This window comes from Taeniopygia guttata, chromosome 1A (genome assembly GCF_048771995.1).
Source record: "Taeniopygia guttata chromosome 1A, bTaeGut7.mat, whole genome shotgun sequence".
NCBI lineage: Eukaryota > Metazoa > Chordata > Aves > Passeriformes > Estrildidae > Taeniopygia > Taeniopygia guttata.
In genome coordinates, this window is record NC_133025.1 from 48,164,835 (window position 1) to 48,191,228 (window position 26,394).

Here is a 26,394-nt window from a genome sequence, read left to right on the forward strand (position 1 = left end):
GAGGTGTTTAAAACTGGATGTGGCAGTTAGTGCCATGGTCTAGCTGATAAGGTGTTTTTTGATCATAGGTTGCACTCGACGATCTCAGAGATCTTTTCCAAGCTAACAGATTCCGTGATTCCGTGAAATGCCTTCCTTAGCAGAACGGTCTGACAGTAACATGTGAGTACGAACAGGAGACCCCAGGGACACTATCTAGGTGAGGCTTCACATCACAAAGTCCTCGTGTCCCACCTGCGGGCTCGCGGGAGCTTCCCCAGCGACACTTCCGCCAGTGGGGGTTGTGAGCGTGCCGGGAACAGCCCCGCCCAGCCCAGAGCAGGAACGGGACTACAGCCCCCGGCACGCCCCGCGGCCGCCGCCGCGCACGCCCCGCAGCCTGGCGGCGCCGGCTGCAGTGCGGCAGCGGAGCGCGCCCCTTGACGTCGCGACGCAGCAGCCAATCCCGGGGCGGGGAGCAGAACTGCCGGCGTTCAAATCCTCCGCCTCCCCCGCCCGCCCCTCACCCAGCGGCCCCGGCGCGGCGGCAGCGGCGTGAGGCTCCCGCGCCTTCCCCGGTGGCGGAATCCCCGAGGAGGTGAGGGGAGAGGCGGCAGCCGCCGCCGTTAGCGGCCGGCGGAGGGGGCCGTGCGTGCGGGGAGGCGATCCCGCGGGCTGACGCGCCCCTGGGCCCCGCCTGCGGGGGGCGCTCCCACGCGCGCCCCTCCCACGCACAGGCGGGGGCCCCCGCTCGCGTCACGCGTGTCCGGCCGCGGGTCCCCCCACACGCTCCGGTCCCGGCGAGGGGCAGTCCGGCCGGGGGGGCGGGGGGGGGCGCTCGGCCTGCGCTCGGCAGCTCCCGCGGGGGAAGGGCGGCGCTGGGGCTGTCAGCGGCCGGCAGAGCGGGCACCTCGGGCTGTCGCCCCGCGCTGCCGGGTGAGCGGCGTGTAGCTGGTGCGTTGGTTGTTGGGGTAGATGAAGTGTTGTAATTAAAGTATTCGTCTGAACTAACTTTTTTGATCATCGGGGAACGTAAAGTTTCATACATCCCTTACGTGAAAAGGAAACCTGTCTTTAGGCCTTTAGGCATTTCCAGATCTTGGTTGTTTTTGCCAAACGGACTACCTCTTCTTTCTTTCTTTTTTTTTTTTTTTTTTTTTTTTTTTTTTTAATTAAACCCCAAAAGCTTTTTCAGCGTAAGAATTAACAGCAAAGAGACCTCTGGTAGGTTGACAGTTGGGTGTGGGTGACATGTGCTATAAAACATGCTTCAGGATCTGTATGTTGAGATTAGGAGGTAGTCTATGTGTAAGGTGAAGAACAACAAAGGAGATTCAAGGGAAAGAGAAGCCAGGAGGATGTGATCATCTGTAAGGAAGATCATGATAGATTAGAACTTAGTTTTAAGAGTAAAGTTGTTAATTGAACTAGGTGGACAGGGCAACTTCTGCAGATATTAACTTATGTTCCTGTCTGGTAAAGCCTTCATAGTCTGGAGGATGTCCTCTTTCCTCTCAGTGTTGGATTGGCAGAGGCTGGGCGTGTCCATGAGTTTGGTATCTGGGTGTCTAGTAGGACTGGAGTAAGCTATGTGGGTTTGATGCCTGAAGTTTTAGCTTTCATGTTTTTCAGGTTCTGTACTGCCTTACTGTGTAACTCTGAACTTCATATAAAGTGTTAGCAAGTTCTCTACACAGGCCAGGTAGACAAAACAATCCTTTTCCAGCCTGAGCACCAAGGACACCATTGTAGCTTCAGGCCCAAAAAGTGTGAACAAGAGCAAATTGAGGAGAGCCATCTGGGAGGATGGGACTTCATAACCTGAAGCTGTAATTGGACAATTAACCCCAATATGTAAATGGACAAAAACTTATAAAATATGAAACCTCGTGATCAGGTGTCCATCTTGGGTGGAGTCATGGCTGGTCTTTTGTACTGCCCAAGGTTTATCTTTTGAAGGCCTTTTAAGAAACACCTACTTTATTCCTTTAACTCTGTCTAGCCTCTGTTCAGGTAGCCCCAGTAGGCATCAGTTTCTTTCTATTGGCAGCCTACTTGAGAGGATAGTCATCCTAGAAAAATTATGTTCTTCAGCCTTGGATATTTTCACCCCCTGTTTCCAAAAGTGATATTAAAATTAAAGACCCCTGAAAAGAAGTCATACTCTTGAGAAGCTGGAGGCTTCACAGGTGGGTATCAGGAGTAAAGTATGTGGAGGAAAATATACAGTTTTCCTATAGAGAATATTTTAAAACCAGCACTGTTGACCTCAAGCAGCTACAAGAGTGTGGGGTCACTTCTAATCAGACAGGAATGGAAGGGAACCAGTTTTCTGTTGTAGGGATGGAACTTCATCCCTTTTGACGTCTAAAGTCTAAGTGTGGGGTTTCTAAGCATTAGTTGTGTGTGGCCTTTTATCTTAGCAGAGACAGTGGGATAAGAAATGTACTCTATTTATCGTGCTCAATGGATGGAGGGCAGTTCCTTCAGCCAGTGATTAATATTCATTAAATAATGCTATGCAGATGCTACCAGGCATGGCTAACTTCAAACTTGTGCCTCAAGGCTAGATGCTCATTAATTTATTTTAAGTGTAAGATCATCCTGTTTAACGTGTGATGAATTTGTGTGGAACATCTGAAAGGAGAGAGCACCTAGGAAGCTGAGAGAGTTTTGTATGCAGCACACACAGTGTTTTCAGCAACTCGATGGTTCTGGAACTGTGCTGACAAGGGCACTTCTGGGAATATCACTGAAAAGGAAAAGCAACTGTGTTCATTCTAGCTTCCTTTGGAGAGCAGGGGAAGCATGCAGCACATGTAATTAAAGGATGGAACTTGAAACAAGAGGGATATTGCATTGTAATTGTTAATCTTGTACAAAGAGTAATGTCTTAATGTGGCCTTAATCCATAGTTTTATCTACTGTTTATTTATGAAGTATATTGTCAGTGTGGGAAGAATCAGCACCATCTGACTGGCTGGCTTTGGAGTATTAAGCTAGCTTAGCTGTCTTAATTGAGCTCTGGGGAAAAGTAGCTATGACATTGAAAACTCAATTAGATATCTGACTAACAAAAACCAAATTAGTGTTCAGATAAATATGGTTGTTTGTATTGATTATGTATTGTAGTTAGAGAGTTTTTATGATGACTATTTCTTTTAATTGACAGTTCTTAACTTTTGGAAAAACTGGGAAAATGGCATCAGAAGACATCACTAAGCTTGCAGAGTCACTTGCCAAAACCAAAGTGGGTGGTGGACAGTTGAGCTTCAAAGGCCAGAGCCTTAAACTCAACACAGCTGAGGATGGTAAGAGAAAATACCCTTGTGCTTTGGAAGCATCCTCCTGAAATTGTAAAATCTTGTGGTAAACTTTCTGCGAATCCCACATGGACAAGTTATCGTAACATATCTGCCATACAGGGGTCTGTCAGCTACAAGTGCTTCTGATAGGGATGTTTCCTGCCCTTCTGGTACCCTGCTTTGACCTGGTGCCTTGGCAGTGCTGCAACTGCTGTAACTGGGGTCTGGGTGCCTGGTTTGCAGTTGTATTCTTGGTGTTCTCTCTAAGTGCTTTTGACAGTTACTGGACATTAGAAGTCAGTGTTTCTTTTAACAAGAGTAAACAAGTATATCACAGCTCTTGGAACAAGATGTGTGCAGAGGAATGGGCTGATAGGTTAGCCTGCTGCAGTAGTTCACTTTCTGTTCTTATTGCTGTATGTGTGTTTCACAATAAGTCTTACAGTGGCTGCTAATGTAAATATCTGGAGAAAATGTATGTATTAGATCAACATTTCTGCCACACCAAGAAAAACAGCATGTTTTTCAGAGAGGTTATTTGTTATAGTATATAGCAAATAATATATATAGTAAATATACTATATAGTGCTTTTTTTTTTGCTAATTCCAAAGGTGGAGCTTTTCTATAGATTGGTTTAGTAGTTCAAAGGCACTAACTATGGGGCAAGGCCTTGGCGCTTCGGAACAACAGCAAGTGACCATTGGAAGGAGAGACTGCAGCTTGCTTCTTTGCCTTGCATAGGATTACTTCAGAGCTAAATTGTTCCACCCTGACATGTTTGCTAAACTGATATTACTTGTCAGTCAGGGAGAACTTCTTCCTGTTGATGTGACACTAATGCCCATCAGCTTTTAACTTAGTCTCTGCACCAGTCCAGGGACTCGCACTCTAGCTTTTAAAGCATGTGCTGAATGGCAGAATAATTTTATTTGGGAAATAAAGAAATCTACTTTTACAAATAGGAGGATGGCTATAAGAATAGAACAATAGAATTATGAAGGCAGGGTAGGGAATGGAGTGTGTTCTTTCTGGTGACCTGACACTTCAGCTCTGTTCCCATTGCTATTTCAGGTGTTGTTCTAGCTGTTTTTGCTAGAGGTTGAACAATTTTTACTGGATCTCAGGGTTACTGTGGTAACCAAGGCAATGGTTAAAAGACCAACTAGATTATCTGCTTCTTGCAGCTGAAGAAGTGATCAAGCAAATTGCCGAATTTGATGGCCTGGAAGCCTTGCGCCTGGAAGGCAACACAGTGGGTGTGGAGGCAGCAAAGGTTATTGCCAAAGCCTTGGAGAAGAAAAGTGAGCTCAAGGTGAGATTATTAACTGTGGGGTAGTCAAGGGGGAGAAATAATGTGGAAATACTGAAGGCCTCTCTAGGCTCCTCCTGCAGAAACCTGCCTTGAGTTACCCCTGAAGTTTGCTTGGTGGCTCTTCCAGGAGGAAGAGCAATCTTAGGAAAATACAGCATACCTTGGACATTTTAGGATAATGGGAATACCTTCTGCATTCCTAACTTCCTGTTTAGAAGGCTTCCAGTCTTAAAGCTGGGAAGCTGTGTGAGGAAGAGCCTTTACTGAAACCAGCATCTGTAAACAAAGCCATGGCAACAAAATACTAAGTTCAAATTAAGTTCTCTGAAAAACTGAGTTGAATCTTCTGGAGAGTGAATCTTCAGAGAATGTCTCAGTAGGGAGGAAATAATGAAGGAAATGTAACAGGAGGTTCATCTTTGCTTGAGCTATGTTTTCCTACTATTGCTCTAGCCTAATGTTAGGGGGATGCTGGGCTACTTTAGGCACTACACTGTCTCTTGAAGGAGAGTGGTACTGATTGATACACATTAATCACTCAAGTGTGGCTTTTCGAGTAAGTTCAGGTTGTTGCACTTCATACCTTAGTAAAATCTGCATTGCTAATGTATTCTGTTTCCTGGTTGTTTTTTCAATGGCAATTTTCTCAGCAGAAAATAATTCCAGCTTGAACACAAACAAGAATTTTTTGTATAATGTTTATAGTGTGAATTTAAGTTTAAGTTACTTTGTCCTTGCAGGTGAAGTGATTGTAACACTGATTCTTGCAGCTCTTTAGTACAATCAAATGACAACCCAAGGGGAGATAGCATTAAGCTGTCTCCAGTGATGTAAAGAATCTTGTATGTGTAAATGTTTATTACAGCTGAGTTGACCTAAATATTTTAGTGGGTTTTATCTGTATGCTTCTTATTTTAGAGGTGTCATTGGAGTGACATGTTCACAGGCAGGCTCAGGTCTGAGATCCCTCCTGCTTTGGTAAGTAAAAACTAGATCTTAGACTTCTGACTAGTATAACTTCTTACCTGTCATGCTTTTTGTGGGAGTCTGTATTTTGGTACAGAGCTGATCCTTCTCTGTGCTGTTAGCACTAAATGTCTTAGAATAGGTGAGTGGTTCTCTTCTGCTCTTCCTGTATGAGATGGAGAGGAGTCAAAGTTTAAATATGAATCCATGCTGGTGAAGGAGCTTTTCCTTGGGAAAAGCTATCTTCATGACCCAGCAGATAGAGTGAAATCTAAACTTTCTAAATAAATCATATAGATATGTTTTCTAAGACCATTACAGAGCTCCTCATCTTCTTGAGTCCTGTGAAGCCACAACATAAACTCAGCATTGATGAAAACAGTATTTCTTTCAGCAGTGTGGAGCAAGAAATTCACTTTGAAAAATATTTGACCTAAAGGGATAGGATAGTGTCTTGGTAACTGCTTTATGGTTATCTTTAACTTAATTTGTGCAACTTCCTCTCTGGATTTAGCAGTAAAAGTTATTTCCCCATGCAGCTTTGCAGAATGTCTTCAAAGTGGAAATTTTTTTTTGCAGCATCACTGTCATACCTAGCCACTGCAGTGACGCTGTCACTAAAAGTTAATCCATTCCCTCCCTCCCACTGCCATCTGTTTCCTTACAGATCTCTTTGGGGGATGCACTCATCGCTGCTGGTGCTCAGCTGGTGGAGCTGGACCTGAGTGACAATGCCTTTGGGCCAGATGGTGTGCGTGGCTTTGAGGCTCTGCTGAAGAGCCCTGCATGCTACACTCTGCAGGAACTCAAGCTCAATAACTGTGGCATGGGCATTGGTGGTGGGAAGGTAAGGGCTATCTCCTTTTTGGGAATGAAGTTGGAAGCAATCTTTAGTGATTGCCGACTCCCCTGCTTAAGACAACTAGAAGTACACCGGATTCTTCAAGCTTGGTCTCATCAACCTTTGGAGACTTCACAAGCTCTATGAATAGTCTATCCCAGTGTTGAACAGCCCTCACAGTAAAAAATGGGAATTTGTGTTAAAATGGTGTTTTCTTTGCACTTTGTGTGCAGTTGTGTCTGACTCTGCCTTCTTTATACCGTCTCTCCTTGTCATTCTGGCTATTTTTTACACATGGATAATATCTCCCCCAGAGCCTTTTCTTCTCCAGCCTTAATAATCTCAGGGGTCATTATTATCCTTGTGAGTAAAATTCTCCAGTTCTTCAATTGTCCTTGGCACCCTTTGCTGGACGTGCCCCAGTAAATCCATGTGGGAGCCTGGACACTGTGCTTGGATGTATTTCACAGGGCTAAGTAGAGAAGGATCTGACCTTGTGTGAGTGCTTTTTCTCAGAGCCGCCTAGTAGAATTCCTTTGCTTCAAGGGTGTACTGGTAGCTCATGGTCAACTTCCTACCCATATAAGCTTACCTGAAGAGAAGCAAAATATTCTTGATGGCTCAGTGTGTTTAAGTGTTGCAAAATTACCAATTCTTGCCTGAGACCATTGTGCAAGTGTTGCAGGTAGAGCCAGTTTTATTGTATACCCTGTTGTAGAATCAAGTACCTGTCAGTGATGCCCAAAGTATTTCTCAAGAGGTGGATCTACAAAACACATTACGATTCCTGTAGAGTGATATGCTGGGGGTATATAAGCTGATATAAGTATAAGCTGCTTGTTTTATCTTTAGATATTGGCAGCTGCTCTGAAAGAGTGTCACAGGAAATCAAGTGCCCAGGGCAAGCCTCTTGCTTTAAAAATATTTGTGGCTGGCAGAAATCGCCTGGAGAATGATGGTGCCACTGCCCTGGCTGAAGCCTTTGGGGTGAGTACCAAACCAGAGCTGCTTTGACAGCAAATTGGAGCAAGGTGTGATTCAGTGGTAGTGTTAAAGATGGTGCATGGAGAGTTTGCCTCAGCTTGGAGGCAAGAGCTGGTGGTCTGTTCACTAAAGTCATGATGTTTCTTGCTGCTGAAACTGGAGTCTTCAACAAGTGGAGTTAGACTTGTTGACTGAATGTTTTTGTGACCTAAATTTCCAAACACATAGCTAGTCACTATGTAAAAGTAGTTACCTGAGGGAGAAATAGTCATCTCCTGAGTAATTTAATAGTTCTATTCCTTTTCCTCTCTCTATGCTAGTGGTTGTTGACCGGCACTGGGGTGGGTATCCCAGCTTTTTCTCTTGAGTCCTGCTTTGCTCAGTCATCTGGCAAAAGCAGCCCAGTGTTTTTGCAGGGATCATCTAGTCAGAGCTTGAAGTGTTGCCTGGCTTTCTCTAGCTGTCACTGGCCACTTGCACTTTTATGGGAAGAAGCCAATTCACTGTGATTTGGGCCACCTAATTCCCTCTTCATACTTCAATTGTTGCTGGAAGTGACTTCTGAATTACAATGCATATTGACTGATATTGCAGGTTACAGGTTGACTTTTTTTGTAAAGAACTGCCTAGATGTGATTTGGATTAATCAGTAATGATGTCAAAAATAAGACTTCTTAAATACTAGATTTGTATGACAATGTGATTTGTGGAGAATCAAAATTGAATGGCACTACCAAAATCGGGTTAATTACTGTGTTATGTGACATGCTGTTTAGTCCATAAACAATATTTGTACTGAGTTTCTTACATGCTTGTTTCTGTGGTCAGTGCTAAAAGTAGATTTTCATTAGAAAATTCAAGTGATGTTGTGTGGTGTATTTCAGTGTTCTTGAGCCACAGGCGAAGAACTCTTGTTTTAAGTTATTTAGAGCAGGCATATAGGACTATGATACTTGTCTCTTTGAATCAAGGTTTTGTATTTATCTGATATTTGCCATGCATCTGTGATTTCACTTACATTTGTGACAGAATTGATGGTAAATAATTCACTCTAAAAGAACCAAAGGAGTTTTGAAACTCAAAACAATTTTAAGTAATTCCTAAGAGGGGAGCAGTATACTCTTAAGCTGAAGTTGAATTGAAACTGAATGTTTTCTAAAAGCTTTTTTTGTCTACATCCTTTCCCAGATCATTGGGACTCTGGAAGAGGTCCATATGCCACAGAATGGAATTAACCATCCTGGCATAACGGCACTGGCACAGGCCTTTGCTATCAACCCACTGCTTAAGGTTATAAACTTGAATGACAACACCTTCACAGAGAAAGGAGCTGTGGCGATGGCAGAGGTGAGTTGTTTTAAGCAGTTGTTTTGGGTTTTGTCTCAAGTCTGGTTGGCATTAGCACCTTAGGGTTGGTAGGACCATGTCATGTTGCAATAGGAAAGATGGCATTTCAGAAGTAACAGAATGTTCACTTACTTGCATGTCCACTTTCAAATTTCTGTCTTTCTCTGCAGACTCTGAAGGCACTTCGTCAGATTGAAGTGATCAACTTTGGGGACTGCCTGGTCCGTTCCAAGGGTGCTGTTGCTATTGCTGATGCTGTTAAAGAAGGGCTTCATAAATTAAAGGTATTGTCTGCTTGCTGTTCAGCTCTTTTTAAAAATGCCAAGTTTTCAATTTCATGTTGTTCTGTTCATTCTTCTACTACTACTGATTACTTTAAGATAGGATTTGGTGCAGGCTCTGTGCTCACTCCAGAGAGGCAGCAAGCTGTGATATAGGTCAATGGCACTCCACCATCCAGTGAGGGCTGTGCTATGTGGAGGTGTACCAGTGATCTGGTTAGTCTTTGCTTGATGTTTTTTCAGCTGTTGGCTCAACTCAGTAAGTGCTATTCAAAAATCTGATAATGGAAGTACCTGCAACTTCCCAGAGCTTCAAGAGTGGGAAGTGACATAAAGAGGGCTTCATGAGCAGCTTGTCTTTTCAGCATTTCATAGCTCATACAGTTGATGCTTTTTCTTTGTTAGAGCATCAGTCAAGGGTCCAAGTATTTTTAGTTTTTTGGTGATACCACAGCCTGCTACATCAGTGTTTGCAGGACTGGAATCTGACAACATTCTGGATAGGCTGAAGTCAAATTAATAACGTAAGCGAACTGGGATCTTTAGAAACACCTGCCATGAGTCATAACTACCCTGAGATAGATGCTGAGCATATGATTCCTAATCTTGCAATCAAAGACAGGAATTAACCTAATACCTCTTTGTGTGTATGAACCTATAGAAAGAAGTAGGTTCTTTGTGGTATGTGATCCCTTGCTTGGGCTTCTGCTGGTTCTACTGGAACTTGTCTGAATCTCCCAAGCAAACTTAAGTAATGGGGTATTGAGATGAACAGACAGAAGCTAAATGATTTTTCCCAGAGTAGAAATGGTTACGGGAAGGTAACATGGAGCAATTGCAGCTGATTCATTCTGTTCAAGGACTGCTTCCCTTCTCCTGTTAATATTCAATCCCTTCTCAGGAAGGGATTGATTGAGCATAATGTGGTATGGTGGGGGATGGTGTCTGGCTATTGAATTAGTTGACTCTTACTAGTCCACATGGTTTCTCTGTTGGCTGGATCTGCCAGAAGTAGTACCACTCATGGCTTTTTTTTTTTTTTTTTTTGAAGGCCTTAACTTGCAACTGAGGTGTCAAAGGAAATGTGCTGTCTGTTTAGTACAGTAGCTGCCCTTTTTCTGTTAGACTTACTGGAGTGTGAGTTTTTGAGTGCTCTTGAGACCCTTGATAAGTGAAGATCTCGAGTCAGCTGACTGCTAAGGACTGAAATGTCTGCCACCTTTTAAGTGAGCAGTGATTTGTAGGTGTTTTAAAATTGCCACCTTTAATAATGCTGCTCATACCTACCAGTATGTTTCAAAACTCCCCTTTCAAGTATATGAGGTAGCAGTATGTCAGGCTTTATTTTTGATGGATTTTTTTTTTTGCTGGGAGCCTCTTCAAATTAGTCTTTCCAGGACACTTGTGAGGACATAAAATTTATGGATACAATAGATCTTAATAGGAGTTCTGCAGACAAAATGTCCTTCTGCATTTTTAGGAACTGAATTTGTCTTTCTGTGAGATCAAGCGAGATGCTGCTCTGACTGTTGCTGAAGCTATCGAAGATAAGACAGAGTTGGAGAAGTTGGATCTCAATGGTATGTAGGTTTGCTAGATCAAAATATGTATAGTTTGATTCCAATAAGAAACCACTAGGAATAATGTTAATGGAACCATATATTCTATTCTTGGAATTGTCAGCATATAAAAAACAGTACTCAGTAGCTGAACTTGCATGACCTTGGGATGGGAAGTGGTTAGATCCTGAAAGTTTTCTTAAACCATGAACTCAGTTAATTGGTAAGCATTTTTTAGTGCACCTGCTAAGGTGCAAAGATTAAGCTGATAGCTATACCTCTTTTCAATAAAACTCCAATTATTCATCAGTGCTATCTCAGATACTCCATACTTGTAAACAAAAACATTTATGTGCAGCTCTGCAGAAGAGTGTGGGTACATTGGCTTTTGCTGTTCATACCTTGGGTCAATGCATTTTGCTGGTGCTGTGTTGTGTCCTTGTTTTAGAATCAGTAAGAACAAGAGATATCTAGAGAAATAATAGGAAGTCTCTCAAACTCCTAAAGTGTTGGGGGATTTTCATCTCCAACCATTGTGTAATGCTACTGAAATTTGCTTAACAACTGTTTGATTCTGTCTGATAAGTGCAGTTTGTGTTGCTGCCTCTAAGGCCTTGTGCAGAAATGGCATGTAACTTTTTTGATTTGACAACAATATACAGGTGAGTCCTCAAGAACAAACTTGTGTTCATCTGTCAAGTCCACTTTCCTCTGTCAACCTAGGTAACTGTCTGGGAGAAGAGGTGTGTGAGCAGCTCCACGAGATCCTTGAAGGCTTCAATATGGCATCAGTGCTGGGGTCTTTGAGGTAGGCATGGTACCAGAGTTTAAATCAGAAGTTTTCCGACAGATTTCATCAACGCTTTCATTGGCCTATTTAATTTTAAAATAACTCTCTCATTGCTGGTGGATGTTGATCTGAGTGTGGAGCACAGCCCAGAATATGTATTAAACTTGTCTTGTTTTCATTGATGGGCTCACCTCAGCATAAGTAACTGATTGTGTTTGTTGATCTTTTATTGCTGTTCTCTGGGTGAGTGATGTCTGAGTGTCCTCTTAGTATGTTGTAGGTGAGATGTGCTTCTTGCAGTAGGACTTTGAGGAGAGGCTGCTCTTTTGTTCTTGACAAGTTTTGAGTTCCAGTGTACAGGAATTCCAGGTGTGTAATTAATGGAATATGTAACATTCTAACTTTAGTGATGATGAAGGAGAAGAGGATGATGATGATGAGGAGGAAGATGAAGATGAGGAGGAGGAAGAGGAGGAGGAACAGCAACAGCTGAAGGAGAGGGGAACGGAAGAACAGGAGTCACTGACTCCTAAGAAGATAATTGATTCACAGGTAAGCTTACTGCTGGCTGGATTTTTGGTTTCATCAGCTGGAGAAGAGTAAAGGAGGAAATGAGATTGTGGAGTCTGAACTTGAAGGGCTGAGAGGCAGTCACATTTCTGCATGGGCTGGCACTATTTTACCAGGGAGATAACATTCAGGAAATAAAATGGATTAGTTGAAAAATGTGTTTTGTTGAAGTGGGCATGTTGTACACATGCATGGAGGGAAAGGCTGAGTAGTTGTTGTAGCAACACATGGGTAGCAAAAGTCTTCCATGTTCAGAAAGTGGTGGGGACAATGCAGTGCCATGCCCTTGTGCTAGCATATCCTGACCACTTCAGCTCTGGGCTTAGGTCAGCTTCAGGCTATTTTCAAAGAGAACAGATTCTGGCCTGGTATAGCTGTGCCCTGACCTGTCCCATTTGCTTTTGCTGAACCAATTTATTTACTTCCAAGAATAAATTTGAGATGGATTCCACCTGTTTCAGGCTTCAACTCCTGTGCCATCTCCTCCTGTGGATGTTGCCACCTTCCTTGCTTTCCCATCACCAGAGAAACTGCTGCGACTAGGACCAAAGTGCTCTGTGCTGATAGCTCAGCAGGTAGGTGAGCTGGTGTTTGTCTGGGCTTGATTTTCCCCTCAAAATTGTTTAATTGCCAGAGCTGATAACTTGATCTAGATTTGCATCTTCAGTGATCCCAAAGAACATTATGGAATCAGATGATGCAGCTAATGCTTAAACTGGCATCAGAGCTTCTACATAAAATAATTTTTTGTGTTGCTTGTGCCTTGTGATATGGCCAAGGCAAAGCTGATGTCAGTCAGCTGAAGACTGTAATTCTTTCCATAGCTGTCTAGCAGTTAACTGATCTCTATTTTTTCCCTTCCAGACAGATACATCTGATGTAGAGAAAGTAGTTGCAACCCTCCTAAGAATATCCTCAGTCTTCAAAGATGAGGCCCCAGTGAAAACAGCAGTGCATGAAACAACAGGTGATTGGCCCTTTCTTCACATTGTGGTGTGACCTGGTTTAGTGCCATAGACAGCTTTGCAAGGTGGACAAGGCCCCTGTGAGCCAGGCCATTGGGCCTTTTTGCCCCTGGCAGGTAACAAAGTGTCAAGCTGTGCCCTGCTGTTGTGTAGAGTGGAAGGTTCATTCTGAACTTGGCATATTTTGTGCTGCCAAAGCCTGTCCCTGTTGTAGTTTCCTCATGCTGCCCTTACTGCATCTCCTGGATGCTGGGCTGTCCATAGCCACTAGTTCTGTGTTTTAAGGTCAGTTACCTTTCCAAGGCTGTTTATTTAAAAAGTGTTTTGCAGGAAGTAGCCTCCCTAGTGTAGTGTTATGAGATTGTAAAGAGAGACCTCCTAGTTGATGTCTCTTATCTTTAATTTCTTCACGAAACAGAGATTTCCAGCATGGTGCAAGACACAGAAACCAATGTTCCAAGAAGGGACCATTTCTCACACTATATTGGAGTAGTAGTTTGGGTTAGGTCTGATTAGTGTGTGGACTACTAGTATATCCCTTCATGATTTTGCTTGGAAATAGGGATTTCCAAACAATCCTGGGCATCTGACCACTGCCTTTTATTTTTTCAAATCCCCCAGCAGTTCAATTCTCCCACATGTGAGCTACCCATCATTACTGTGCAAAAGAATTTGATCAATTATTGTGAAGACCACTTGAAGTGGTTTGGAATTCATAGACATGTGAATCTTTTGTTTTACAAACAGTAACACAATAGCTGTCTGCAGTTGGTTATGGGTTGAATCAGTGAAAAACAGTCAGTTGGCACTTCACTGAGCTAGAGCACCTTGTCTCATGCCTGTTATGAGTCGTCTCCAGTAAAAAATAGAACAAAGGGTATTACTGATGTCCCAAGTGTGTTTGTTTACATATTTATCTTTATTCCTGCTTCTTCAGGAAAGATAGAACCTGGCAATTAGTTTCCTTCCATAAAAGCAGTCATCAGCTGACAGTGAGGGCCCTGGTTAATGTCTGGCACTGTTCTACAGCCACTCTAGTGAATTCTGCCAGTTCTAAGAAAACAGAATTGTCAGAGGTAAAAAATGGGTTACCTTGCCACCTTGTACACGAGAGGTTAAAGCATTGGTTTGCCCATTGTTTGTGGCATAGTATTAGTCCTGAGGAAGCCCAAAAAACAACTGAACAAACTTTGTCATTGTTTTCTCTCATTCTTTGTGGTTTCAAATGAAAGGTGAATTGTTGCTGGCCTTTAAGAAGTCAAGGCTCTACGTCTTGATGAGCTCTAGTTTATCTGCTCATGTTTGTATGCATACACATAGCATGCATACTCAAAAGCACTGAGCAGAGCATCTGGTGGTTCATAGGACTGGGGTGCATTGCATCTGAAGCTTGGTGGTGTGGGAATTATGGGGGCTTTGTGTGTTTTGCTGGATGTTTTAAATTTTGGTTTTTCTCCTTTTTACTTAAGGGGTTTTACCTGTCTTAATGTTTCAGAGCTTATAGCTACAGAGACAAATGAAATCTTAACAGATACTGTATCACAAAACAAATTTAACAGCTGAGTTTCTGTATGATCCATTTTCATCTTAAAATCCATAAATGTCTTTTTTCTGTGTTGATTAAACTAATGTCCTTATCTCTTTTTAGATGCCTTGATGAAAAAAGCCTTCAGTTCTGCCACATTTAATTCAGATGCATTCATCTCAAACCTCTTGGCCCACATGGGACTACTTAAGGTGAGGAAGCAGCAAAGAGTTAATTCATGGCCTGTTTAGGCTGTTGAAGGCCAGACTGGCAGGAATTTGGGTAATTATGTTGCCATGGAAGCGGGTGGGTGCCTGTGCATGCCTGATGCCCAGGGACAATGGAAGTCTTGGGTCCAGCAGAAACTGCAAATTGCAAGGTTGCATTAGGATGAAGGATGTGTGCCTTTATGTAAATCTCCTGCCTAATGTGTTCTGCATTTTCAGTCATTCCCTTAAAGTAGGGAGGCTCAGGTAGGGCAGTAATGCTGCTGCTGGACTATAAAAGCCATGTCAATGATTAGTTATTGGGGTCCTTTAGGGCATTTTTGAGAGCATGTCTCAAAAAATGAGTATTATCTACTCATGCCAGATCAATGGCATTCAACATCATGCTTTGGAGACGCTTTGCCAAATGCTAGTGTTAAGTAATTAGTTGCAAGGAATAAACTTACTGTGAGAAGATGGAGGGTCAGTAGGAAGCCTGTGATTTTCACAGAATTAGTAGCTCTAGTTTCAGTGAGGTGGCTGTGAAGAGATTATCTCTGCAAAGCCTTAAAACACCTTTGCCTGCTTGTACTAAAAAAGTTAGTGTTTCTCACTGCCTCAAGACCTGGAAGCTGAGAATATAAGCTTGGACTAAGACAATTCTAAACTACAGGAAAGCCATAATCTGTTAGAGCAGCCTGCTATTAAACAGGTTTGTGAATGTCCTTCTGGTAGTCTCCAGCTTGGTGTTCAGACCCTTGTTGACATGTGTGCATATGACTTAATTTCCTAAAAATCACTTTAGCCTCTTTCTATATTCACTGCATACTGGACCATCACTGAGTGAGCTTCCCACTTCCCAGAAAGTCAATGGAACCTAAGGTGGTATTTGGTTCTGCAGAATGCCTGTTTTGAGGACTACCACCTACCTCTTGCCCATGTGGAAAATAGCAATATACATGAGGCACAAAGCACCAACCTGCGCTCCTGAAGAATTCTTTCAGGACAGGAAGTGGTGATAGAGCCCTGGAGGATCAACCTGCTGATTCACATCTGTGGTGTGCCTAATTCATCCCTAGTTCCCTACATGTGGTTAATGTGCATACTCCATTTTCAATTCTATGTAGCTAGAAGCATGTGAGCAACAGATATTCTCTATACTGTGAACTCCAAGGTCATACGGCAGGAACACGGGTCTGGGTCCTGTCTGCAGAATGATGAGTTTTGTTGAAATGCCAGTAGAAAGATACATGAAAACAATGTAAGAGTTGGGACACATAGGGATTATTACATTGGGAGTAAGAAATAACTTCTGCATCATGTAAGCAAGGGGATGTTTTGGCTTTAGCTTGTACATAACTGTGAGACCAGTTCTGGGAGCGCTGCATCAGGTTCTGGAAGGAGCCTGTCAAAGAGCTGGAGGTGGTACAAAAATGAGCTACAGAATAACACAAAAATTTTTACGGCAACTGAATTCTTTATGGACTGAAGTCTGGTGAAATTCCTCAGGAGAACACTTGGACACAGCCAAATCTTCTCAGAGGTTCTGTTTCACTTGCAGGTTCACTACTTCCCTTTCCCAATTAGTAGTATTGTCAGTTGATAAGTATTAGAACGTTCTTGATACATTATTTCAGGTGCTGGGAGACGATGGAATTTGCTACCTTTGTCTTGTACTTAATCTAGTGACCAGCTTTCTATCCTGCAGTATGTGGGAGCACTTCATTCAGCAGAGAATTCCTTGGCTGTGAATTACAGTGGGTTAAATCAAATCCCAGTTCTCTGATGTCTGATTTCTTGTCCATTTGTCAGAGTGAAGAGAAGATCAAAACTGTACCGAGCCTCTATGGTATTCTTATGACCTTGAACCATATGGTCCAGCAGGATTACTTCCCTAAATCCCTGGCCCCAGTTCTCTCAGCTTTTGTTACAAAGTGAGTATTGTATTTGCCATGCCATCTTCTCTTTGGGAGCTGGTACAACTGTTTGAGGGTTAATAGCTGCATGTAAGCTTTTGTGAAAGCCCACTGTTCTGTTCTGAATCTGAGAATTAGTAGCTTAATGGGCCTCTATTTTATCTTGTTTACTGCAGTATGTGAGGTTCAGAATTTAAAGAAAATCCTAAAGAGGGGAAAGTGGGAAGTTGGCTTTACAAGCAAGTGGCTCTGAAGGAGAGACTGCTAATACCTTTCACAAAAGAGCTGTTTTGAGCTTAAGGAAACCTGCTGGGTTTTTGGCCATTGTATGAATGAACTGTGGGTACACTGGGTCTAACTATGCCCTCCAAGTCATCCTTCAGACTTAAGAGGGTCAGCAGAGCTCTGCCAGAGTTGTCATGCTGTGTGACACTGAGCACTAGCAGAGGAAAATTGCAGAACATAAAGGCTGAATTTGTTTTTAAATGGAACATCCTACTGTGACAGCAACAAAGTTAGTGATTTTTCTGAGAACTGAATAGGGAGCATAAGTACTGAAGAAGCTGCTTTTACTGACTCCTTGTACTGAATGTTGTTACGTCCACAACATTCAGTAACATTCCATAACATTACTTGGTATAGAACCAACCCCTGCCCCCACTTTTGCTTCTTTAATGTTAAATGGCTATGGAAACCATATCTCTCCTAAAGTAAATCAGTGTCAACTTCAGTATTGATGAGATTTAGGGGAAAAGACCCACAAAATAGACTTGCAATAGGATTGCATACTACTGTTCAGCAGTCAGAGGAGAAGCAGTCCAAAATTGTCACACCGGGCAAAAAAAGCAGAGGCCTGAAATATATTTGGCACTTGGTGGCTGGCTCAGCATGGACCATGTGCTGTGTAGGGTGAGAGCAGCTTTTAGCAGGTTCCAGAATGAGGCTTAAGACTTCCTGAATTTCATGGTATATGGGTTAGCAGCAGCTGCTTGGGATCCCTTGCTAGTGAAAGGTGGAGGCATCAGTTATGTTCAGTATGAAACATGGACAGTAGGAATACAGTCAAATACTGGTAGTCTGTCTTCGTTCTTCTGTGCTTGGAAGCTGGACAGTTGTGATGGGGAAAAAGGAATTTTTCTGACTATTGATGTGGCTGAAGCTGTCAAAACTGATATATAGCAGTGGCTTGTGTCCATAAACTCCAACCATGCATGCCAATGTGAGTTTTGGAAAATAAAGTATCTTGTTTACACATGTGCATATACTAACTGGAGGCCCTTCTTGTGGAACACTTTGCCTGCTGCCTCCTGTCTTTGTGTTGATCAGATTAAGGCACTTAGAGGCTAGTGACCATGTGCTTTACCAAATGAACAAATATACCTCCAACTTATCATTATAGGTTTAAGCAAGATCGTTATAGGTTTAAGCAAGAAATGCCAGGACTTGCCATGTGAAGGTATCCAGCCATATCACTGAATTTCTGATGTTTCCTACACTGCTGCCTTTTTCTTGCTTATTGATGGAGCCCCAGCCCTCAAAATGGAATTTAAATTGCTAGAAGCTGAGAATACAGGAGAAAGACTTTGGTTCAGGGCATTTGACTGTCCTAATTGTTTATGTCAGGTAGCAATGCCCAGAGTAGCCTCTTAATGCTAAGTGTCCTAACAAATTTTGCTCAGAAAAGACAATTGTCTTCCCTCTTCCTGTACATGTAGGCTTTTCCCAATGAATGTTCTTAAGCTGTAGTTGATGCTGTATGTGACAAAATAAAGATTAAAATTTTCATGTTCATGAATTCATCAACACAAACCCTATTAAAGCCAGAGCCAGCATTTCACTACATGAACAAGAGGTGAGAGTCTCTTGGTGGAGGTATGAGACTGTTCACAGGTTCTGTAGAAGCTGAGTGAGAGCTGAGAGCCTCCCTTGTGGAAGGCGGATCTTCCTCTCTTCCTCTCATATATATCAGTGGTAATGCCAAGCCTCCACCAGTGTGCTATGAAATGCTTGGAGCTGAAGTTTTCTGCTTTATGAACTTGTTCCAAGATGTGATTTTATAGGGAAACTTTTGTCTTGCATAATGAAGTCCACGCTAGAAACAAGCCGTCTCTTTGTTATATGAACACAGGCCTTTCTTACAATTCTTTCCCTTAAGGGAACAAGGACAACAGCTCTTAAACCTGTGTCTGGGTAAATGTAAACTGTTCAAGAACCCCACAATCCAGTTCAAACAGCCTGTTGTGGTTTCACCCCAGCTGCTAACAAAGCCCCACACAGCCATTTACTCTCAAGCCAGTGGGATGGGGAAAAGAAGACTGAAAGTGAGCAAACTTGGGGATTGACATGAAGACAGGTTAATAGGTAAAGTAAAAGCTGCATCTGTAAGCAATGCAAAACAATAAATGAATTTATCACTCCCACCATCTCCAGGAAGGCTCCATCACAGCTAACTCCTTCCTTCTGCTTTATCTGATAAGCATGATGCTGTGTGCTATGGAATATCCCTTGCACAGCTGGGCTCAGCTGTCCTGGCTGTGTCCCCTCTGGCTTCTTGTGCACCCCTGGCCTACTTGCTGCTGGGGTGGGGTGAGAAACAAAGTGCCTTGATGCTGTGTGAGCCCTGCTCAGCAGTAGCTGAAACATTCCTTTGTCAGTAGCCCTGCTTCCAGCACAAATCCATAACACAGCCCAACCCGTGAAGAAAATTATCCCAGCCAAAATGAACACACAACTTCTCAACTAACCTCTATCCCTTGTCTCTTCTTGGGATTCAGTCAGAGTAAAATTGCAATCCTAAAGTTGAACCTCTATCTGGTTAACCTAGTAATACTCAGAACTCATCTGGCCTCTGTTTCTGCAACAAATCTAATTCCACTCTGTCAAACCTATGATTCCTTCTCTTGCAGAAAAATAATATGCATTTTTGTGGTATTTTTTTTTATTCCGTTTGGTTTGTGGTTAGCTATTCTGGGCTTTTAGAGCTGTAAAGTTCTTGTAGCTGCCTAGGCCAGAGCTCTCCTGTCTTTCACTGCAAGAAGGCTTCTGGAATAGGCACTTAGCTCCTTCCTTTTGTGACAATTTGTTGTTGTAGGCAGTGTTCTCTGTTCAATAATAATTACACAATTATGGATACAGACTGTAAACAGCATCCATCTAGCTCTGCTTGCTGTCAAGCCTTTTTTGGACGCAAGAGGGTGCTGTGAATCCACATGCGCTTTTCCATAATTTTTTAGGTGGAAATACTGAAAGTATGTGGATGTCTGCCTGCCCACTTGAGACTTGCTGGAGGTGATGGAGTTTGTGTTTAGTTGATTTCTTGAGGTTTTTTATGCTGCTCTTTACTATTGAATTGCATCACATCACTGGTCTCTTCCAACAGTCTGTAGCATAGAGTGGCAGGCAGGTTACTCAACAGAAAATAAGAAGAATTTTATTGTTACAGGAGGCTTGGTGTCAGGAGAGGGGGCTGAGGGATCTTGTCTATGATCAATATTGGTGGTCCAGGTTCTCTGTTTCCAGAAATGGGCAGCTGCGTGGATGGAACCAGCTCCCTCATTGCAAACAGTGCTGGGTCTTCCAAAGATGAGGGCTGAAATATGTCTCCCAGCCACTTTGAATATAAACTCCAAGGTGTAATTCTGTGACACTGTGTATGTGGCATTGAATGGCTCTTGGGGGAAATAAAATGGTTAGGTCTCCTCCAGGGTGTGCTTCTATTAAACAGCAGCAGCCATGGAGTGAAGTACAAAACAACCTCTACAGCAATTGGTCATATGCTATATACCTGGAGGTGAGTTCCTTGCACCTTCCTAGATATTTCACTCTTTATTTCAGCTCACCCTTTTCCCCAGATTGAGTAGGTTTCACAGATGTTAATTGTTAAAGGTTATTTTGCTGCGGTGAGGTGGGAGAGAGGTAAAATTAATGATTTCTGTTCTCAGAACAGTGGAAAATTCCTCTTTGGAGGAAGTTCCCTAATGGATGGATTGAGACTGGTAAAAGTTTCAGTGATGCTGAACCAACAACTAGCCTGCAGAAACAGAAATAGAAATGTACATGAATTTTCTGCATGTATATGAATATATTTTATAGGTTTTAGAAAACTAGCATAGTTGATAAGAAACACCAATAAGGAAGACAAGTGGTGATGCAATTCCCCCTTAAGTCAAGCCACTTCTCTGAAGCCTCCCCTTAGCACTAGTTGTACTTTGTCCATGAAAATGTATCTTGAAGAGTTGTTCTCAGCCTTGGTTCCGAGGAAGAACCAAGATAGTATGGAGTCTTGTACCTCCTGGGGCTTGGTGCTCTGGAATTTTTGTTTTTCTGCTTAAGGAGAGGCCATGGAAAAGTACTGGGAAAACAGGTCATTTATACAATAGATTACAGAGGTGCAAATATGTGTGTGAAGAATACATGTGTGCAGAGAACATATAAAAGAAAAAATGGCAAAACCTAAAGGGCATCAGCCCAGCAAAGCCAGTCAGCTGTTATTTGACCTCAGGGAAGAGTAACAGGAGGTTATGCTGCTTCTTTTAAAGACTTTTAAAATCTTGAGACCAAAGTGACCATCTGATTATAGATAGCAGATGACTTGGTGAGAAAAGATTGGAGTGCTCACAGGATCATCTCCTGTGTTTTGGGGCTCTAGACAATGAAACTTGGTGGGAAAAATCCATTGCTGGAAGAGAGGGAAGGGCCTTTCCACCTCCATCATTCTACCCAGAATGAGACACTGGGCTGCAGAGATAAAAGTCAGTAGCAGATTGTTTATAGTTATTGAAATAAATGTTCTGATTCTAGGCCAATGTCTTCCTGACTTGGACTCTAAGGAGAGAGAGTTTTCCACAGCAGGCTCTGAATGGGAAGCAGTGATCTGGGCAGCAATGATGGAATCATATTGGAAAAGATAACTGAGGGCAAAATCTGTAGGTTTTGGGACATACACATCCAATGCATTGAAAATGGTATATATTTGCTTAGTCAAAGGCAGACACAAAACCATTCTTAAATTCAGTATTTTAAATCTCTCTCTCCCTTCTTTCCACAGGCCCAACCGTGCTCTTGACTCCTGTTCATTTGCTCGCCACATGCTCTTACAGACCCTCCACCAGCTGTAGGAGACAAGAGATGTGCCCTTCCTTCTCCATAGGACTGTCATCAGCAGAGAACTTGGAGCCACAGAGTGGGAGAGGATCCCAGAGCCTCTCAGACATGCTGTCCTTTTCTCTTTTTCCCCTGCAGGAAATGTCATTCCTTCTTGCTTTCATAAACTTGAACAAATCCAGTTGAAATGTCCTCCTGCTCCTCTTGGTGATTCCCTGGTCTGTAGGGCAGATGCTTACGCTAAAATAAGTCTAAACTGCTGTGAGCTCAGCATGATTTGAAGAGTTCTCCATTTTGGTTGCATTGGCAAGGGTGCCAAGACTAACACAGGGCCCAGAAGAGCTCTTATCTGGATCTACCCAGTTGGGCATTTTATTTTATTGGACTTTGATTCCTGCCTTATAGCATTTAGCACTGTGCCAGAGGGAAGCTCTGCTGCTGCTACTGCCCTGCTTCTCTGGGCCAAGGGGTTGCTGCTCATGGCTCAGAGGGGTGAGGTGTGATCCCCTTTAGTTCTTCTTTCAAGTCTGTTGTCAAAGGCGGTGTGTGGCCGATGTTTATTTTAATATACTCTTCCCCTTCTGCTGTGGCTTGGAATATTTGTGTAGTGTGGCTGATCCTGGTGGCCATTGCTTAAGGGAGTGAGCGTATTTTATTGTAAATTTTTTTTTTTGCCATTGCCTGTGTTGTTTATTCTTCCTGCCCTTTTCCTTCTCACTCTAATTAAATAGGCTTGGTTTGGAAATAATTATAATCCATGAAATGCCAGTGGAACGTGTCTCCCTTTCTCTTCCCTTTGACAAAACACTGGGCCTGTGTACACTGTTCATATGCTTGAGAGCCAAGCACATGTGAAAATATGGAGAAGGAAGGTTGTGCTTTTCTCTGAACAAGTAGCAGCAGGTGCCCCTAAATCTGTCTGGAGGGTTGTCCATATGCCCATACGTGCCTTGGAACCACCATGACATTCCTCCATACAACTTACAAATGTTTATGTTGGTTGCCTGAAATGTTATGTAAATAAAAATTAACTCCACAGCCTTATCATAATTTATAAAACGTACACTGGGATTTGGAATCCTGTTTTGCAGCTTTATGTGATTGCAGAGTTTGCAATGGAACACAAAAAGGGACTGGAGTGGAGCCTGGTTTGTGTGAGGAGAGAGGCACCAGTAAAGAGAGAGGGAGCAAAGCTAACAAGTCACATTTGTTTCTGCAGCACCCCATCTCTTTTCTTGATGGTCTCCTGCTCCTGTCCAAAACAGGAACATGGCAGAGGAGCAGGTTTCCCTCCAGGCATCTTCAAATTCCTAGCAGAGTCTAAATAGGAAAAGCAGTGCCAACACTTATTAGCAGTAGGTTTCTACTCAGCTGTAAGTAGTGTGAAGTGAACACTAAACTTGTTACTGTCCCACATTCCCAGGCTGAGGTAAATTTAAGCACTTAATCTCATTGGCTAAAAAACCAGGCTGGAATTCACAGGAAACTGAGCTTTCCTTAAGAATGATTGAACTAAAAACTCCATCACAAGTCTTTCTGATGTGATCTCATGCACAGCCAAGATTTGGCCAGCCCATATCTTGCTGGATTTCCCTCTGGAATGCTGTGACTTGATGCTGTGACCATTTGAATCCTGATTTTTTTTCTCCATCTCTTATCAACTTGCATGGAGTAGTTCTTGAATTTTGCAGTGGTTGTGAGAAAATAAATGTAATTAAAGGCCAGATCTGTCAGGCAGAGCTCCATGGACTTACTGAGTTTGTACTGCCCCTGCATTCTTAAAGGTCAGATGGTTACAGACTCATGAGAGCAACATGACATTTAGGGCTTTGGCCAGATTCCAAGCTGGTGTGGTCAGACTTGCTTTTCTTTAGAATTTGAGGCTTATTAGCTTATATCTACTAGCCCTTGGTAAATATGCAAAATGATATTTTTAAATGTGGCCTACCTAGCAAACAGAACACTTGGCTTGTCAAAATGTGTCTGTGCCTTGCTCTTTCAGCACAATGGCTTTGTATGGAGTCCTCCCTCAGTGATTTTGCAAATCTACAACTTTTACAACGTTACTGTGGTTGTGGGTGCAAAGCTCACAAACAGGTGAGGAAAATGGAAGCTCCAGCTCAGAATCTCAGCCACTGTTCTGATTTTTTTCCAGACAAAAGGGAGGAGTTAGCATGTTGTAGCATATTCTATAGCACAGCAACACCTCTCTTATGGGCCTCATTTTCCTGAAGATGAGAACAAAATAATTTTAGATTAATTTTGGCTTGTTAGAATTGTCAGAGTCCCCCACTCTTCCACAATTTCATTCACCTTCCTGAGGAAAGAAGCCTTCGGATCCAGCAGCTGACAGGAAACACAACTAATGGTGATTATTTGTATAATCTAAAAGTACTTTCTCTTCCTTTCATTTGGGAACACTTGCACTCTCTCCCTGTGTCCCGAGTTCAGCTGAACAGCAGCCAAACTACATCACTCAGTTATTTCATTAGTCTTTTAGGAAGGGCAAAACAAGCAAGAGAGCAGGGCTGGAATAAGAAAGGCTTAGTTTCAGAAGGTGTGGAAATTTCAACTTAATCTGAATTTCAAATTAATCTAAGAAACATAAGAAAAAATATTTAATATTCCTGACTGTAGAATGAGCAGGAGCAGAAGCAAAAAAATGATGGGTAGAATTCTTTAAGTTCATTAATATCTTAGGAAGAAATTCTGCTGTCAAACATCATCTCTGACTTCTTGCAAGCCTGTGATACTAACAGAGGTTCTGGGTCCTAAAATGTGGCTTTCAGGGGTCACTTGCGGCTGTCCCCTGTCCCTCCCCGCCCCTCCAGGACCCCTCCGGCTCGCTGTCCCCTCAGGGGACCGGGGTTTGCCACGGTCCCGCAGCACTGGGCTCACCAGGCAGCGGCTGGATTGGCACAGTCCAAGCGGCGGCGTGCCTCGGTCGCTGCAAGGATTCAGGATAAAGAAACGAAGAGAGGTCAGTTGTGTGCAGTCCAGAGAGATTGTATTGCCTGAACGGTTGCAGGGACAAAAGACCCTGGGCTACTGCCCAGATACAGTTTTATACAGTAAAATTAAGATATAAGGTCTAAACAATAGAGACAGTGTCCAGCCTGGGCTCATCAGAACCACCCCAGGGGTCATGTCCAATGGGAACTGCTCAGGGGTGGGGAAAAAGGGGTTTACAGAAAAATGCTGAAGCGAAACTTTCCCAAAACAATGGGGCATACATAAATGTATCTTTTCCTCAGTTTCCCATTCCCAAGGCCTTTCTAAAACCCTTCCTCCACACTATCGCGCCAGCGCGATAGCAACACTAAAATACATCAAATGCTGAAGAAAAAGCATAAATGGGAAATCCAGTTTCATCAAACTTTCCAAAATCATGCTATCAGTTAATTATTCAGTCTTTTCATTAAATCACAGAATCCCAGAATGGTTTGGGTGAATGATTTGGTTGGAATGGTTTGGTTGGAATGGTTTGGTTTTTAAAGCTCATCTCATTCCCCTCATGGGTAGGGACACGTTCCACTATCCCGGGCTAGTCCAAGCTCTGTCTAGCCTGGCCTTGGACACTTCCAGGGATCCAGGGGCAGCCTGTGCCTAAACAACCTGTGCCAGGGCCTCACCACCCTCACAGGGAAGAATTTTTTGTCTTCAAGAAAAATTACATGGCTGATCCAAGTTTTTCACAATTGCCCTTTTTAAAGCAGCAGAGAAAAGCTCACCTAGGAAATAAAAATCTATTCTTAAAAGCGTATAAATTTATACTTTCTGAGTGAATGTAGGATCTGTGACCATGCCACACTTTTTCCCACTAAGGAGGTTTTTTTTTTTCAATGAAAGATTTGTATTTATGTGATCCCCCCTAAAAGAAATAGAAAATTAGATAACACAAATATGCAGTTATAAATCAGTTAGGGCTATTCTACCTAAAATTTATATCCACAAGCTATGGAATAATACATCATCCTCTACTAATCTACCCCCAAAAAAGTTATTAACCATTAGCAGCCATCAAATCCCATCTCAGAGCTCTGCTGGGAGGGATGCCCATTCTTCAGAGGTCTGCTGCAATCCAGAACTGTCCACATGGTGTGACTCAGCTTTTAAAGGTAATAACAACCGAATTTTGTCTGTCTTCAAAGGAAAGATCTTTTCTGGGGGGATGTGGTGTTGGTACTATGTGTGTTTTTCTGAATAGTGGTGATGACAGATTTTTTAAAATTGATTGTGGATTCTGAGTCTCATTTTTTTCTGAAGAAAAACCCCCATATTCTAGATCTTTCATTTAGATCTCAAAGTGCTGAACAAAGGTGTATTCCACTTTGGTTAAGACCTGGCTTTGCCTGTTGCTTTTAGGGAACATAAAATATTTCTGGTTTTAGGTTGAAAATTGTTCCTTGCATTTGTCGGGCCTTTGAAAAGGCTGAATAAACTCCTAAAGTGGGCACTGTGTAATTGCTGACAAAATCAGCTCCTCTGATCTCAAACAGATGAGATTTGTGGTTTTTCCAATGTCAGCTAAACCTATTCAATAACTGCTGCCATAAGCTGCTACTCCAGTGGGCTCTGGGAACGCAGAGATTGCTCACAACTTCTGGTGGGATAGCAAAGGCCAAAAATGACGGTGGCTCCATCCCCCGAGGCTTATTCAAGTCTAGATCCCTCTGACACCAATGGTGTAACTCCTCTGCTTACACAAAATGTCTGTGAAAGTCAACACACTTTTGGCCATCAT

At 42.7% G+C, this 26,394-nt stretch overlaps 1 protein-coding gene across 3 annotated transcripts; it reads left to right on the top strand.

The window, feature by feature from the left end:
- The first annotated feature begins 421 nt into the window (after positions 1 to 421).
- Positions 422 to 22,713, top strand: RANGAP1 (Ran GTPase activating protein 1). Of its 3 annotated transcripts, none has more exons than XM_002197621.7 (16): positions 422 to 577; positions 3,152 to 3,290; positions 4,470 to 4,597; positions 5,516 to 5,575; positions 6,231 to 6,410; positions 7,257 to 7,391; positions 8,577 to 8,735; positions 8,906 to 9,019; positions 10,497 to 10,596; positions 11,299 to 11,383; positions 11,773 to 11,917; positions 12,397 to 12,510; positions 12,800 to 12,902; positions 14,549 to 14,637; positions 16,444 to 16,565; positions 21,595 to 22,713. In XM_002197621.7, the coding sequence occupies exons 2-16, from the start codon at positions 3,179 to 3,181 to the stop codon at positions 21,662 to 21,664; spliced, it is 1,716 nt and encodes a 571-aa protein (XP_002197657.3). In that variant the 5' UTR covers positions 422 to 577; positions 3,152 to 3,178; the 3' UTR covers positions 21,665 to 22,713. The 3 variants fall into 3 exon arrangements, with proteins under 3 accessions (XP_002197657.3, XP_072779471.1, XP_030118791.3); XM_072923370.1 differs by lacking the exon at positions 422 to 577 and adding an exon at positions 915 to 933 and having other exon boundaries at positions 21,595 to 21,842; XM_030262931.4 differs by lacking the exon at positions 422 to 577 and adding an exon at positions 1,154 to 2,168 and having other exon boundaries at positions 21,595 to 21,842.
- Positions 22,714 to 26,394: the final 3,681 nt, after the last annotated feature.